The 18452-nt window shown below is 36.6% G+C and overlaps 1 protein-coding gene across 1 annotated transcript in view; it reads right to left on the bottom strand.

The window, feature by feature from the left end:
• phldb1b (pleckstrin homology-like domain, family B, member 1b) overlaps window positions 1–18452 on the bottom strand; it is a 97155-nt gene that overhangs the window by 11780 nt on the left and 66923 nt on the right. The window contains exons 12-20 of the mRNA XM_051679112.1: window positions 15323–15478; window positions 15080–15190; window positions 10690–10779; window positions 9598–9723; window positions 6704–6862; window positions 5518–5661; window positions 4460–4576; window positions 4198–4300; window positions 1564–1849 (exon numbers count right to left, since the gene is read on the bottom strand). Coding sequence (XP_051535072.1) covers window positions 1564–1849; window positions 4198–4300; window positions 4460–4576; window positions 5518–5661; window positions 6704–6862; window positions 9598–9723; window positions 10690–10779; window positions 15080–15190; window positions 15323–15478 — 1292 coding nt within the window. The remainder of the gene's footprint in view (window positions 1–1563; window positions 1850–4197; window positions 4301–4459; window positions 4577–5517; window positions 5662–6703; window positions 6863–9597; window positions 9724–10689; window positions 10780–15079; window positions 15191–15322; window positions 15479–18452) is intronic.

Below are 18452 nucleotides of genomic sequence, written 5' to 3'. Positions count from 1 at the left end.
ATAAACCATACATGGACTATAAACATTGTAAAAGCAAAATGCATAATGCATCCCCTTAGAGAAGAACCATAGACTTTACTGAAGTTAAAGCTTTATAAAAAAGGAGCGTAAACAAACTGTTTGAGAACTGTTCAAGTAAACAAATTTTCTCCTGAGAGAGAAACAGCTGAAGGCTGTCTTACAAAGCTGTTGTGCTCTGTCCAGCTATACTAGCTTAACCAATTATTCTCATACTGTACTTCACAGGCTTTTGTTTACATTTTCACACACTACTGTCATGATAAACCAAAGCTTGTAACTTGAGAAAAAATGTCAGTGTCATGTTGAAATGTTTACACCTAATTAATTGCAGGATTTGCCATCTTTACACAGTTAAAATCATACTTATATTTCCCTTTTGACTCATCAGTATTTTGTAAAGGTCAGAGTCTGATGAAATTGTGGATGTGGAGTACAGTGATTCATTGCCATTTGTTCTTACAGTGGTGTCCAAAGACCACAAGAAAGTCCAGAGACCACAAGAAAGTCCAGAGACCACAAGAGAAATAGCTTCTATTTTGCATTTTTTAAATACACATTTATATATATATAACATTTTAAGTATATTAAATTAAACAAATGCAAAATAGAAGCCATTTTTCTTGTGGTTATATATAAATATATATATATATATATACTGTATATTTATATATAAATTATATATACAATTTTTATATATAATTTATATTTCAGTAACAATTTCAGTTTATAGAATTTTAATTGTAATTTCTTAGTAGAATGTCTTTTGCTTAAATGACAGCATACACTCAAGCTGGGATGGACTCCAAAAGTTTTATTCAAAACCTAATGATCCATGTTATTCACCATGATTTGAGTGTTTTAGTGGAAGAAAGAAAAACTGACCTTTTAAACAAAGGAGTTAACATTCTTAAATGTCATATATTTGCTTATTTGGTTAGTGACCTAGAAATCTAGATATCAATATATAGAATATCAAATATGTCTCATTCATTTTACGTCATAATGATTCGTTACTTTGTATTTTGAAATCCTTTGTTTATTTCCAGATTCTGAATCCCACATTTTAGATGGACTTTTAGACCCCACTGTAAGTACAATGGAATGCAATGCACAAACATAAAAAAAGTGGGAGTAAATTTCAGAGAGGAAAGGCAGATAAGCAAACAGTGAAGCCTCAAGCATGTGTTTATGGAAGACGCCTTTTCAAATGTTGACATTTTTGCAAGCCAAATTAGTCTTATTTGTGCTCTGACTGTCGCTGTTTAGTGAAAGCGTCAGAGACGACAACCTCTTTAATCCAGAAACAACCAAATCTATAGCCTCAAGCCTGCATGTCGTGCATGTGCTTCTTGTTTTCACAGGACGAGGGGTGTGATGAAGCAATAAACGGCACAGTTAGTGTGAATAAACAGATGGTTGATCATTTAGCTTGAAACGGGCATGTGGAGAAGAGTTGTTGAGCTGCCATTGATTTCTGTCACAGAGCCATCGGCTAAACGATCCAAGAAAAGTATTTCATACAAGCACACGGAAATGTCGTACCTGGACATGTTGTCAGGGGAGCAGGCAGAGTTGTTTCCCGTTGAGATGCTAGTGTCCATGCTGTCCGAGCTCTCCAGGCTGAGGGTGTCATATGCTTGTTCTCCAGCAGAGGGTACTGTGTGATGGAGAATGGAGTGATGCATGACTGGGGTGGTGTTGGAGGGAAAGGGATGGTTGAGCTGCGTCTGGGAGCTGTGAAGCGCCTCCCACTGGCATTGAGCCTCCACTGCAGCTTTCTGCTTTAGCTCGGCTAAACGCCTCCGCTGCTCCTCGATAACTTGCTGCCCTGAAACACATGAGAAACAAATACACAAATGAAACATTCAGTGGATAAAAGTGTCCCAAAACCAAACAAGATAAGCATTTTATAGCTCAAAGCTGCCTTTTAATTTAAACTGTTTCCCTCAATGAGACTGTATTCATATTCCCACAATAGTCACAGACTTTCAAGATTTAAGAACTACCCACTATCAAATACAAGACACAGGTGATTGCACATCCATTTAGGATGGCACAATATGCCCACGATTTTCTCTTTCATACCTCACACATAAACATAAAAATATGCATATGTGTGCTGAGTAATAAACCCAAGCAATAGCCGATTCAAGATGTCGATGTACACTACTAGTCAAACGTTTACACATACCTACTTATTCTTTTTTATCTTACAATAATAGATATCAGAATTTTGAAATTATACAAATGGAACAATGGAATTATGTAGTGACATAAAAGAAAACAAATCACAAATCATCTTATGTTTTAGGTTAATTAAAATAGCTACCCTTAGATTAGTCTAGAATGCAGCTTTTTAAACAGGAGTTTTTGGCTTTTTAAACCGTATTGAAGGAGTTTCCATGTATATTGAGCACATGTTGGCTGCTTGTCCTTCACTACTATTAACTGAAGCTGACCTTTTTCAAAACAGATTTTTTATTAAAATCTGAGATATTCTTACGTAGGCAGAATTTATGTCTGTCTACAAAACTAATTAAATAAATTTAAGCATAAGCCTTCAGATCAAAAGTTTTTTATGATCATGAGAAACAAATTAAAGGGATAGTTCACAAAAATAAAATTCTCTCATGATTCACTCACCCTCATGCTATCCCAAATGTGTATGACTTTCTTTCTTCTGCAGAACAGAAACGATGATTTTTAGAAGAATATTTCAGCTCTGTAGGTTCATTCAATGCAAGTGAATGGTGGCCAGAACTTTGAAGCTCCAAAAAGCACATAAATGCAGCATAAAAATAATCCCTACGACTCCAGCTGTTCAATCTATATCTTCAGAAGCGATATGACAGGTGTGGGTGAAAACCATATAAATATTTAAGTTCGTTTTTACTATAAATTCTACTCCCTGTCCAGTAGGTGGTGATATGACCAAAGAATGCAAATCGCCAAAAAAACAAAAGAAGAATGTGAAAGTGAAAGTGGAGATTTATTGTAAAAAAAGGACTTAAATACTGATCTGTTTCTTACCCACACCTATCATATCGCTTCAGAAGACATGGATTAAACCACTAGAGTAGTATGGATTACTTTTAGGCTGCCTTTATGTGCTTTTTGGAGCTTCAAAATTTGTTTGCATTGTATGGACCTACAGCTGAGATATTCTTCTCTTCTAAAAATCTTAATTTGTGTTCTGCAGAAGAAAGAAAGTCATACACACCTGAGATGGCATGACGGTGAGTAAATGATGAGAGTTTTTATTTTTGGGTGAATTATTACTTTCAGTCAAATGTGTCCAAACATTTTATGGTAGTGTAGCTAAAATGCATTAAACATTAAACTAAAAGATCACTGATATCATTATTTCAGGGTTTTCACCCTTTGTGACCAATTAATTTCATGAATTTTCCAGTCATTTGTGATTTCTTGAAACTGTTTTTTAAAAATCATTTACATTCAGATTGTTATACTAATGTATCATTCAGACTAATCTGTGAACCATTTGGGCCAATTAACTGAAAATAACTATTGCAAAGAACAATTGGACACCACTGTCTTTCAAGCAAATTCTACTTTACACAAGCTCTAAAAAAAGGGCAGTGTTTAGATAATACAAATTTTGGAGCACAGCATAACTAGAAAAATGTATATTCATATATCCATGACTTCTAATATTTTATAAATTTCCATGACCTGGAATTTTCAAGGCCCGGAAAACACAATTTTCAGAAGATGGGAAAACCTGTTATTTGATCCATGCATGCTTCTCCCATTCACAGACATTTCAAGAATGCCTCACAGTGAAAATAGAAAAGTTGAACATGGCATGCCAGCTCCAATGTTGTGTTAAAACTGAGAGGGGTGAGGAAGATGACTAAGAGCAGCACAAAGCTACTCTTCAGTATGTTCTACCTGTGGGACTGTCCATGCTGGAGGAGAACTTAAACATAGAGGGCAAGAATTCTGTTTGAGGACAAGGGCCAATGGAGGAAGATGTACAGAGTGACACAGTTAAAACACAACAAAAAAAGAGGATGAAAGGTCATCAGTGTCATTGAAGTTTGATGGTGTAGTCACAAGTTTTTGTCCACTAATAGCACTAAAAGACAACTTAATAGAGCTGGACAGAGCTCAGTTGCCATTACTGAACTGTCAGTCTGCTGTGTTCCACATTACCTTTCTGCTGAAGGGCCAGCTGCCTCTTGGTCTCGATGTCCTGCAGGGTGGCTGCCAGGTTGCGTGGGAGACTCCCTGTGCTGTTGGCTACCATCAGAGGACTCTGGGTAAACAAAACAACCAATTACTTCCACCAGCGTATTTAACAATAGGGAGGGGACTAAATTACTGCATTAAATGATGCAGGAGATCCTGATAACTGTGGAGTGAACTCACTATTTACCCTGGCAAGGGTGTAACAGAGAGTGAATGCAATGTTTACCCTGGCAGGAGTCTTGCGTCCGAGTGTGGCCGTAGTGTATGTCGGGGACAGACCAGCACTGACTTTAGGTCTCAGTGATGATTGGCTTGTATCACTGTCTAGACGGGAGCGGTACACCTGGAGGTCAGACATTCTGTATGAACATTAACACACCAAAATATAAACTAAAAGAAGCTGCTCTTTAACCTGGAATGAGTTTATATTTAGTGTTGCTGTTTCATGTTACAAACATGAACTTGAGTTTTATGGCTTTCATCAATAAAAAAGGCTAACTGTAAGATTTAAAGGAATATTTTTACCCAAAAATTGAAATTTTGACAACATTTTTGGCATATATAATGACTTTTGGTCTGAAAATGTTGGTATGTTCCTCACACAAAGTTATCGTATGACTTCTGAAGACATGGAATATCGAGAATAAGTCATATGAACTACTTTACTGTGAACAAGGTCACAAAATATTTTCATTTCAATTTCTTTTCCCATTTCAATGGAAAAGAGCAGCTCAGAAATTCTATAAAATATCTACAAAAGAAAGGAAATCATATGGGTTTGCAATGACATGAGGGTGAGGAAGAATTAAACTATTCAACTATTCCTTTAACATTTTAAAAGTGCTTGCATTATTTAAAGATTAAAGATTAAACAGCATTCATTGCTTTATTTGTAAAAATGCTCCAATGGATTTTTTTTTTTTTTTTGTCTTATTTTCAAGATAAGACTGAAAAAGCACCCTTTGTCTTCAACATTAACAGTTTAACACCCTGTCTGTTCATTAACAAGTAACATTTCTCCCTTAGTACACGAATGGCCAGTATTTCATTTAACAAAAGGACCTTTTCAGCTGTTTCTCCAGAGACAGACCGTTCCTTCTAAAGATGGTGGGAAACCTTGAGACCAGTCAAAACAAGCACAATAATATGGTAATTGAATCAAAACACCCACAAAAACAACCTTATATAGACGCATCGAGGTAAAAGAGGCCTATGAAGATGAACATGTGAAAGTGTGGAGGAGCAGAAGAAGGTGAGAGAGAAAGCCGAGTCTCTGGCTGTTACCTGCGCAGGCTTACGTGTTGAGAAAGGTTTAGCCGGGAGGGGAGGAGGGCAGAGCTGGTTTGCATCTCCAGTTGCCATGACCTCCTGGTACCAGCGCTCTAAATCTAGAGCAGCCGTCTGAGGCCTGCCCCACTCTGACTGATGCTTCGCACACGCAGCACAGAAAACATGAGCAGGAGAGAGAAGAAAGAGATGGAATGCCAGAGAGGAGGTGAGATGTAGGGGAGAGAAAGAGAAGAGAGTTAAGGAGCAATAGAGAGATTTGTTTAATGACAAAATGACAGCTTTTTGGATCAGCAAAAGTGTGAACTTTACATCTCTTTATTGGATGACAGATTCCTGACATCCAACCCCCTGAACCTACACAAGCTTGTCCTCTATAAATTTCCTTATATATATATATATATATATATATATATATATATATATATACATATATATATATATATATATATTTCTTTTTTTTTTTTTTTTTTTTAAATCTTCCCCTTCACCATTGCTCTTAAATCTCATTTGCGTATATTTTAATATGATATGCGAAGATGCACTGCATCATGTTTGACATCAACTGATGGCAAACTGGTTGCCATTGGTTGTCACTTGTCTCATGCCCGTTCACAATGTGCCAAGTTTGAATACGCGGAACTGGTTTCATGTTGAGGGAATACATTTTGACTATTTATGGTGCTTATTTCTGCATTTTTGGAATTCACAGTCCTTGTATTTGAAGAGCACCATTCTAATTGACTCTAAACAACATGAGAGTGAGTAAATTATGAGAATGATAAGAAAGTAAATGAGAATTTTCATTTTTGGGTGAACTATACATTTAAGTTTCTTGGTCACATTTAATTTCCACAACCCATATGTTCTGGAGTTTTATCATCCAGTTGAAGAGTGTGGAAAAAAGTATATTTAATGTTTGACAATGATCGTCAAAGCTGCACAGTATGAAATAGTGATTTTTCTGTACTTCTATCCCTCATATCGTCATTTCCACCAAATTAAATTTGCCATTTACTGTTTTTTGAATGACACAACATGTGCACACAATAAGTTCAAACTGAATGGAAAGCTAGAGCCCTCACACCCAAGTGCAAAAGGTTTACAGTTAGACTGAATCACATACATTGTGCCATCTTTATGAAGAACATGTGGAGAACAACTTAGAGAAGAAAAGACACACCTCAAAGGAGAGAGAGACGGAGGAGCCATGAGGGGAAGGGAGGCAGGAGAAGGCGGAGTCTGCGAGAGAAGATTGCAATAATTGGACAGGAGAGGTAGGGGAAGACTCCACCTTCGGCATCCCATAGATCTGGTTTAACTGAGCCACAGTCACATACTCCTTTACAGCCAGAGTGACATGCAGACACAAACAGGAAGGAAAGAACAGAAAATAGCAGAGCAGGAAAGAGAAGACAAACTGTTATGAAGAGTTGGGCATCTGTAAAAAAAATAATTAAAAAAAGAAGGTATCTTTACGTTTTCGTTAAAAAAAAGGTTTCAAATTTAGTACAGGGCTCAAGAATAAGGATGGCCAGTGTGAGAGAGATTTGGACCAATTGGCGGAACTGTCACTTGCCGTTCCAACAGTCTTAAATTCATTGGTCATCTACATGTTTTTGTTCCTTTTTCTGTGATGTTTTGAACATCACTGATTTGTGAATTCTGCTGATGTAAATATGTCACCAAGATAACGTTATCTAGCTCAGGGGTATTCAAACTGGGCTCGGGGCGCAGGGGGGTGATAGGGGGTCTGCAGAAAATCTGAGAGAAAATTAAAAGAAATGTAAAACAGTCAAAAATAATAATAAAAAAACAAACAATGTAAATTATTTTTAAGTGTTCATTTCTCCTTCCCTGCAATATATACATTATATTCATAAATAGGTATGAACATATACATACATATTGTATTATTATCATTCTTGGGATTTTTTCATCGCCACTGTTGTTCTTAGCTTGCTCAGAGGTTGAATTGCACTATTACCTGTATAGCTGCTCTGGAACAATAATTACTGGAAAAAACACTATACAAATATTAATATATAAATATAATATAAAAATATAAAAAATGCAATAATATTTTTCTAATATTTTTATATTGGGCAAGTTGAAGTCAGAAGTTTACATACACTTTGGTTGAAGTCATTCAAACTCATTTTTTAACCACACCACAGACTTCATTTTAGCAAACTATAGTTTTGGCAAGTCATTTAGGACATCTACTTTGAGCATGACACGAGTCATTTTTCCAACTATTGTTTACAGACAGATTGTTTCACTTTTAATTGACTATATCACAATTCCAGTGGGTCAGAAGTTTACATACACTAAGTTAACTGTGCCTTTAAGCAGCTTGGAAATTCTAGAAAATGATGTTAAGCCTTTAGGCAACTAGCCAATTAGCTTATAATAGGCTAATTGGCTAATTGGAGTCAATTGGAGGTGTACCTGTGGATGTATTTTAAGGCCAACCTTTAAACTCAGTGCCTCTTTGCTTGACATCACGGGAAAATCTATAGAAATCAGCCAAGACCTCAGAAAAAAACAATTGTCGACCTCCACGAGTCTGGTTCATCCTTGGGAGCAATTACCAAACCACTGAAGGTACCACGCTCATCTGTACAAACAATAGTATGCAAGCATAAACACCATGGGTCCACGCAGCAATCATACCGCTCAGGAAGGAGACGCATCCTGTCTCCTAGAGGTGAACGTAGTTTGGTGCAAAAAGTGCAAATCAATCCCAGAACAACAGCAAAGCACCTTATGAAGATGCTGGATGAAACAGGTAGACAAGTATCTATATCCACAGTAAAACGAGTCCTATATCGACATAAACTGAAAGGCTGCTCAGCAAGGAAGATGTCACTGCTCCAAAACTGCCATAAAAAAGCCAGACTACAGTTTGCAAGTGCAAATGGGGACAAAGATCTTACTTTTTGGAGAAATGTCCTCTGGTCTTATGAAACAAAAATTGAACTGTTTGTCCATAATTACCATCGTTATGTTTGGAGGAAATAGGGTGAGGATTGCAAGCCGAAGAACACCATCCCAACCGTGAAGCATGGGGGTGGCAGCATCATGTTGTGGGTGTGCTTTGCTGCAGGAGGGACTGGTGCAATTCACAAAATAGATGGCATCATGAGGAAGGAAAATGACATGTATATATTGAAGCAACATCTCAAGACATCAGCCAGTAAGTTAAAGATCGGTCACAAATGGACAATGACCCCAAGTATACCTCCAAAGTTGTGGCAAAATGGCTTAAGGACAACAAAGTCAAGGTATTGGAGTGGCTATCACAAAGTCCTGACCTCAATACGATAGAAAATTTGTGGGCAGAACTGAAAAAGCATGTGCGAGCAAGGAGGCCTACAAACCTGACTCAGTTACACCAGTTCTGTCTGGAGGAATGGGCCAAAATTCCAGCAACTTATTGTGAGAAGCTTGTGGAAGGCTACCCAAAACATTTGACCCAAGTTAAACAATTTAAAAGCAATGCTACCAAATACTAACAAAGTGTATGTAAACTTAAGACCCACTGGGAATGTGATGAAAGAAATAAAAGCTGAAATAAATAATTCTCTCTACTATTATTCTGACATTTCACATTCTTTAAATAAAGTCAATTAGTTTATTTTATAAATTTTTTATATTGTTATAGGAAATAAAACAAATGATATATTTTTCAGAATTTTTCTTATAAAAAATTTGTTGCAAAAAATACTATTTATCAGCTTTAAAGTAGGGCCAGTGAAAATGTTGGTGGGGCAAGTAGAAAGCTGGGCCAAAAAAATAAAATAATTGTTGAGCCCTTTTGTAACTACAACATATCATCCAACAAAGCTATTCGATTGCTGCTAATTAGTAATTTCTCTATAAAATTAACATCATCCCATAATGCATTTTAGATTGATTTGGAATGACTATAATTCATGGTGACTGTAATGCAGAAAGTTCTACAACTAGAGTATATATACAGCATAAAAGAAAGCAGCACTTAAGGAATGAGAAAAGGAAAATAGTTTGAAAGAGAGAAACAGAAGAAGAGAGAACAGAGATCAGCTATGATACCTCATGAGGGGCAGTTACAGCCAGGTCAAGGGCAAGTGAGAGGGCGTGTGAGAAAGCACTGGCGAACTGGATGTCATGGCAATCACTCCCATACATCTTATAAACATCCGACAGCTGCAAGTATTCCTGAGTCAACCCATTCACGCAGCACAAACGTTCAGCTGTCAGTTCACTCACGTGCAAATGATAGAAGCAGTTCTCTCATTCTCATCTGCACCGGCACACACCTATAGGGATGGTTTGCCCAACTCAGCTAACAACAACATGCCTCCATCTAACTCTTATTTGAAAGAATTAGAACTCGCAGTTAAACATACAGTTAAAACTCATTTCTAAGTGCACTGGTCACAATAGACAACTAACAAGTAAGAAATGATTTGGTAGACAGTTTTATCCAAAGCAAATGGAAAAAAGTGTGACAATTTCAGACTTCAAAAACTCAAGTTCTCAATAATGTGACCCAAATCTGATGCTTTCAGGCTTCAGAGCATGTTTGAGGCATGCATGCATCAACAGTTAGTTCAGTTATGTCCTGAGGCAAGATGAGATGTGAGTGGAATGAGGAAGCATGATAAGGGGAGGGCTGGGTGTGGTCATCATCTAATAAGTCAGTCTCACTGATGTGAAGCACATCCTGGGCAGAGGTTTATAAGTCAAACAATATCCTGAGACTTAAAGATTTCCTTTCCTGTTGTACTAACCCAATTATTATGGGATGGCACACGATAAGCATATGCAGCCAAGAACATCTGACTAGAAGATAGCCCTAAGGGTTAACTTTCATAGTCCAAGAAAACTCTACTCCACTTGGAGTTGGATTCAACAAATCAAGAGACAAAATGTCTTAGGGAACACAAACAAACATATTGCAGGTCCAGGTATATCGATCATTTATGGGTATTAGTTCATTTGAATGATTAAGTGGAAATACCTCTAGGGCAAATTGAAGCCAAATATTATGTTAGCAAACACAACATTAATTCTTATTCTAAGCAGAGGAGCAGGTATTCATTAATTCCTCAATAAATACAAATACATTTTTTTTTTTTTTTTAATATGTCCAATTTAGGATGTGATTATAATTTGGCTTACCTCCTTTATAGTGCTGGAGCTCTTTGGAAAAGTCTTTCCACCCGTTAAGCTCTGGTATCTCCTCTCCAGATTGGCCAACCTCTCCTTTTCCTGAAACAGAGATTAAAATTTAGTCAGGTAATGACATAGCTAGTGAGATGGGCCAGTTTATACTTCTGCATCGAGCGCATACCATAGGCTCTGCATAGCTGGTGGTTACGACATAGCCAATATCGTTGCCTGACATACACCAAAAATGTAACTACTGTACATGTGATTGTAACTAACAAATGTAACTCATAGCTGTTACTGTTCCGCCTTGTAACCAGAGACCCTCAACCAGAATGTTAAAAAAAGATTTCTGAGGTAGTGTCGCATTTTCTCTAATCTTATTTTCAGATCTATGCATCATATCACATTGTATTTGGGCTCGTTTTAATCAGAAGCATTATGTTATTTTTATGTTTCATGAATTTACAAGTGAAAATGTGAAAAAAAAACACTGTTTACAACTTATAAACTCTGTGCTTTCACGGCTTTTCTTCTCTATATATTTGGTCTGTGAGTGAAACAATATGCTTATTGTATTATACTCTAAACCTTACTGATCTGTATGATGTTTTGACCATATGTTTGACAGTATGGTTTTAAGTTTATAATCATATTTCGTAAGTTATGAAAACTAAACACTTGTAAATTTGTCAGTAGTTTGTCAGTAATTGCCTATATGCACTGTAAAGTTCAGCTTCTAAGCTTTAAAATGACACAGATTTTGTGTTGGTCAAGTGAGAAGTTATAAATTAATTTGATGCTTCAGTTTCAGCTCGGAGCTTCAAAGTTTGCAAAATATGTATTTATCATTTAAGCGAATATTGCAGGTTCAATACAAGTTAAGCTCAGTCGACAGCATTTGTGGCATAATGTTGCTTTTTCATGAAGAATTTGAATCACCAAAAAACAGAAGGAGGAACTTTTCTTTAAAAAAAAGCAATAATCGAGGAACAGTGAGCCGCTTACAATGAAAATGAATGTGGCCAATTTTTGGAGGGTTTTAAGGCAGACATGTGTAGCTTATAATTTTATAAAAGCATTTAAATAATTCTTCTGTTAAAACTCATGTATTATTTGAGCTGTAAAGTTGTTTACATTTTTACAGTCATTTTTGGGTTTTAGGGTTTGTAACATTACATTGTCATGGCAACTAAGTTGTAAAATGGGCTATAACTTTACACAAAAAAAGGTTAGTAAGTGATTTTATCAGACTGCATTGTTTACATTAATGATTGTGTATTGTGCCTCACTGTAACCTTGATTTTTCTTTTTTTTAAAGAAAAGGAGGGGCAAGTCAACATAAATTTTTGTGGTAATCAACATTATGCCACAAATGCTGTCGATTGAGCTTAACTTGTATTGAACCCGGAACATTCCTTTAAGAGCAAGCATACAGTACAGTATATTCCTGATTTCTTTTCTCTCTCCATGGCAGGCAACATACTATATATTATTAATTATATATATTAGGGATGTCCCAATATCATTTTTTTTAGAACGAATACGAGTACCGATACTTCATTTTTGGTACTCGCCGATTGCGAGTCCGATACCTGTTTTTAATTTTTTTCTAAACGCCATATCAAAAGTTTATTTCAATTTTGTCATCAAAATGGTATTTAAATAAGTGAATTTGTTAAAACTTTAATCAAATGAAAAATAACAATTAATTTTCAACATAATATTGTATTATGTTTTATCAAATGACATGCTTATATACAGAACATCATAACACAATCCAAAATACAACATTGGAGTTATATTTTGTCAAATAAAGTGTTGCATAAAAGAGCATCACAGATGCTAGATACTGCTTAAGTATAACACAATTACTACTAATTTATTACTACTAGTAATAGTAGTAGTATTACAGTGAATATTACATAACTTTACAGTAGTGATATATTGCTGTCATACTTTTTTCCTATAAATTTCCTTTAAATTTGACGGAGCTTTTATTTTGAAGTGTTTCTGTGTTGTTTTGACCAAGGAGCTCTGATGGATAATGGCAGCTTCCCACTCTGGAAAAGTCGGTCGCTACGTGACTCAAAATGATTTTTAAACCACAAAAAGGCTGCTATTTAATTAACCCCTATGTAGCCTTGCTGTCAAAAATGATCCCTTTTTAAATTTGCTCCCTAAAAAACATGGCTTCCTTCACCTCAGTGGCATGAGATTTGGTGACTTTTCCTACATTTGCTATCTATACACATACACACACAAAATTGGGCTGAATTTGGGTGGTGTGACAAAAAAACACACACTCGTGATGTTCGGGGTCAAATTTGACCCCACATAGGAAATGAATGGGTAAGACGATAAAACAAGTCAAATTTGTATTATTTGTCAATTAAAATCAATAAATCAGTCAAAATGCAGAACACACACACAAAGAAATGAAGGGGTGATACTACAAGATATCCACAATGAGTAACGCACATGCTCACACACACAGTCACACAGAGGAATGAAAAGGTGAGACTATAAAAGAGAGAATTTCTTATAGAATTTGTCAAATAAAATCATCCACAATGCAGAACACACACAAAAGTGAAGGGGTGAGACCATAACACATCCAGAACGGAGAACAAACACACACACACACACACACACACACACATACACACACACACATAAATGAAAGGGTGAGGCAATAATACTTAGCACACGGCAAGCATGCTTACACACATGCACGCAACCAACATGCACACACAGACACACACACATACACAAACATAAATGAAAGGGTGAGGCAATAATACTCAGCACACACCAAGCATGCTTACACACATGCATGCACACCAACACGCACACACAGACACACATGCACACACAGACACACATGCACACACATACATGCACACAGATCAAAGGCTGAGTTTTAGACAGTTTATTTTTTTTCCACTGTGAGAAAGTTTACGCTTAGGGGTGGGAGCAAAATGTTTATTCTAAGTCTTACATTTGTTCACAAATATAATTATCACTGTTTATTCCTGTTTATTTCTGTTTATTGCTGTTGGTTTTATTGACATTTTTTATTAATTTATTTTATTTATTTATGTATTTAATTGGGATGTTTGAAATAAATGATAGGTAACACAAATTTTACAAAAAAGTCTTCTCTTTGTAACACCATGGTTTGAAATCATAATGTGACATTGCAAAAACTGACACTTCAAAACACCTCAAACTAAAAAAATGCTACATTTTGACAAAAATAGTGATTTTTTTTAATATCTTTGATAATGTCTAAATATACTGTATATCCAAATGCAGAACTTGTTTTAAGATCTAAAAAAAAAATCAGTTTGCTACAACCAGGCAAATGAGTGGGCCTCTGCAGCAATCTACTGGTTATAATTGTATCATTTCAGGTCATTTAAAAAAGATTTTTCCAGCAGATGGAAGCAATCTGCCCCTAATGCATGACACCTTTTTCATATTTCTCCCTGAATTAAATTGAGAAATGTAGATCTTCATTGAAGTGAATGTGACATAAAATGTTCTTATTTTATATGAAATTCCATGACTACAGTACAAAATTACACAGTTATTGTTTGGGGTCAAATTTGACCCCAAAGACCTCAAGAATGCACCCATAATGAAGGGTGCACAAGGGTTAAATAAGTATCTACTCTGTATGTGCCTCGTGCTACAACGTGAATTTGCACTCTGTTTACTGTCATCTGCTACAAATAGAGTGTGCGATGCTCATGACAGTGTTTTCCCTGTATGAGCCAAGGAGGAGCTTCAACAGGTATGAGCAACCAGCGTCAGCACAACACTGTCTCCACACATTCACAAGCACTCATATTTGAATTACATGCAAACTATATATTTATCTCATTAAATCGCAGCTTTTGCTGTTAAATAATCTTACTAGGACATAACGTGATTTGAATTTGTGGGCTGAATATTTATGTAATGACATTCTTACATCAGATGGTATTGGTTTTTGGTATCGCAGCATTTTTACAAGTACAAGTACCACTACGTGAGCGTAGTATCGGAACAGATACCAATACCAGTATCAGCATCGGGACATCCTTAATATATCATTAATAATATAATGCACCTAATGATCTCCATACTTAGATTAACTAATTTTTAATGCCACAGTAAATAAATAAATACTTTTGAATCCACAAATTACACTGCATTGTTTATTTGAGAAATGAACGGTGTACTCGCAGAACAACGCAGACACACCAACACAGAACTATAACTGCAAACCACCACATAAGCCACCACATAGAGGCTACACCATAGGTTCGATGAAGAAGTATAAATTCGGCCTTTACACTGAGGAGTTTGTAAAAAGAAGTAATATGAGTTAATAGAGGAAGTTCTTGGGTTGTACCTTATGTAGCAGCTGGAAGGTGATGCTTCTGTCTTTGGCCAGTCTCTCACACTCCTGAGTGGCTTGCATGCCAAACTGACTGGCCTGGCTTTCCAGGGCTGCAACCTTTTCCTGGAAAAAGAACAGTTCAGACATTGGATCAGCACATTACAAATCTGTAACAAAACTATAAAACTATAACAAAGCTCTTGGTGGTTTCAAGCTTTGTTACATCACTTTCAGCAGTGCATTTTATTCATGTACCTTTCTTTTGGCCACACTGCTGCGGTACTGTACTCTATCCTGTAGCAGCTGCTGGCTGATGGTCTCTCGTTCCTCTTCTAGACTGCTCTCCTTTTCTAACTGCTGGAACTCCAAGTCCTCAAACTGCTTAGTCGCAGCCTCAAGAGTCTCTGCTTCCTATACACACACAAAGTCTGGGGTCAACAAGCAGCCAAAGCATCACTTAAACAGCAGCACTGAGCATGCTCTGCAGAAGCCAAGCTGAGAAAGCTTAAAGGGACAGTTCACCCAAAAATGAAAATTCTCTCATGATTTACTCACCCCACTGGCATCCTAGATGTGTATGACTTTCTTTCCTCTGCAGAACTCAAATTAAGATCTTTAGAAGAATATTTCAGCTCTGTAGGTCCTCGCAATGCAATTGAATGGTGCCAAAATTTTGAAGCTCCAAAATCCACATATAGGGAGCATAAAAGTAATCCATATGACTCCAGTGGTTAAATTAATGTATTCAGACATGATATGATAGTTGTGGGTGAGAAACAGATACATTTTTAAGTCATTTTTTGTCATAAATTCTCCTCCCTGCCCAGTAGGGGGCGATATGCAAGAAGAATTTGAATCACCAAAAAACAGGAGAAAGTGAAAGTGAAGGAATTAGGACTTAAATATTGATCTTTTTCTCACCCACACCTATCAAATCACTTCAGAAGATATGTATTTAACCACCAGTCATCCGACGAGCCCGATCCAAATCCGATTTTGTGTGTTAGTCATGTTCGTTACTGTCAAGCTCCAAAAATGATATAAAAGAACCATAAAAACACCATTAAAGCAGTTCAAATGACTCATGCATTTCAAAGCCACTTGAAGACATGTGATAGCTCTGTGAATCACAAAAGGCTGTGTTTAATAAGTAAATATATAGTATGTGCAGCGCCAGCGCGTTAGTGAATGGTGCTACTCTGTTGACACAAACTCACGCACAGGCTGGTGATGCACTCGCAGCTATTTTTAGCCTTCACAGCAGTGCGCAATATTTGAGTGCTACTCATGAACAGCATCTCAGATGTAGATGTTCAATAGTTCGTTTCACTTATAATATGCATTTAGAACCGAACATTTTACCAGAATTTGAATAAGCTAATTAAACTACTGTGAACTTGCCTACAAACAGACACATACAGGACTTCCTGGAGAGTTCAGAATATCAAAATAAAAGCCCGAAGGTTTTAAAGTTAAAGGTGCATGGCTGAATATATTACTGTTGTATTTAAAATTCTAATTCAATTTTAATAATAATAATAATAATAATAATTTATTGTTATAATCATTATTATTTGTTTACAAATGATAACAATATTTAAGTTGAATGGGTTCCAAAAAATAACTGTGTGAATGAAAAGTGGACTGATATCTTACAACAAAAAAAAAAAAAAAAAAAAAAAAAAAAAAGAGAGATCTGAATCCTTTAAAGTCCAGATACAAGTTGAAAAATGTTTGCAAAGAAAACTGGCTTCTTTTCTACCGAAGACTAATTTTGTTATTACCCAGTATACTAGTTAATAATAAAGTGTTTCTTAATAAGCTATACATTTATATTGAAATAATGTGTAGTTAGAGGTTTGTGTTTCTTTACATATTAAAGAGTACTCCCAATTAGTTCCACACAATAATGTAAAGATATTCTAAACTGATTATGCAAAAAAAACAACAACATATCAGAATCGGATCGGAAGAGAAAAAGTGGTATCGGTGCATCCCTAGTCTGGAGTACTTTTATGTTGCCCTTATGTGGATTTTGGAGCTTCAACATTTTGGCACCCAGTCACTTGCACTGTATGCACCTACAGAGCAGAGATATTCTTCTAAAAATCTTTGTTTGTGTTCTGCTTAAGAAAGAAAGTCATACACCTGGGATGGCCTGAGGGTGATTAAATGAGAGAATTTAAATTTTGGGGTGAACTGTCCCTTTAAATCTAGTCAATATTGACTCACATGTCTTTCTAAACCCATATGTTTTTCTGTTATTTATAGCAGAATGTCCAATCTGCGCTTTTCAATGCAATGAAAGTGAATGGTGACCATGGTTGTCAAGCAAGATTTCCAGTGAATAATGACTAAAATCTCAGTCTGTTCATCACACAAGGCTATCACATGGCTCCAGAGGACACTGAATATGTAGCTCACAAGTCATATAGACAATTTTTTACGATACATTTATGATGCATTTTTTTATGTTTTTAGAGCTTGACAGCCTCTACGTATATGGAAGAGAGGAGCTTGGACATACTGCTAAACTTCTCCTTTTCAAATTTACATAAAGATTTGGATAACATGAGGGTAAATAAATTATGACAGAATAATCATGTTTAAGAGGGCAAAGGGAAGCACAAGGAACCCAAAACTCTACACTCTGCATGGAAATTGATTTTCTCCCCAATTTGGAATGCCCAATTCCCAATGCGCTCTAAGTCCTTGTGGAGGCATAGTGACTCGCCTCAATCTGGGTGGCAGAGGACGAATCTCATTTGCCTCCGCGTCTGAGACCGTCAATCCGTGCATTTTATCATTTGGCTTGTTGAGTGCGTTACCACGGAGACATAGCGCATGTGGAGGCTTCACACTATTCTCCGCGGCATCCACGCACAACTCACCACACGCCCCACTGAGAGCGAACCACATTATAGCAACCACGAGGTGGTTACCCCATGTGACTCTAACCTCCCTAGCAACCGGGCCAATTTGGTCACTCAGCATGCCCTGGATTTGAACTTGCGACACCAGGGGTGGTAGTCAGTGTCTCGCTGTGCTACCCAGGCCCCCGGAAATTGTATACTCTTAAGAATTTTCTCTTATATCCAACTGCCAGCAGTGCGATGCATACAAATATGATTAAAACAGTCAGTTGGAATAGTAAAACTGGAAAGGACTGATAAAGACTGTGGAATGACTTTCTCCCCTTTCAGATCATACATACATCCTTTCTATAAAGATCTCAAGGACACTAGCTAACCCTAGCTGTCAGTTCATTAAAGCGTTTGTGACACAGAGGAGCTTGAAGGCTCAGAGCACACGTCATCACTCCCCTCTCTGTGTGGCCCTCTGGATATTTCTGTCTGGAAAGAGAGCTAGTCATCAAAGTACTGTT

Source organism: Myxocyprinus asiaticus, chromosome 39 (assembly GCF_019703515.2).
Source record: "Myxocyprinus asiaticus isolate MX2 ecotype Aquarium Trade chromosome 39, UBuf_Myxa_2, whole genome shotgun sequence".
NCBI lineage: Eukaryota > Metazoa > Chordata > Actinopteri > Cypriniformes > Catostomidae > Myxocyprinus > Myxocyprinus asiaticus.
This window is presented reverse-complemented; position numbering and strand designations above follow the sequence as displayed.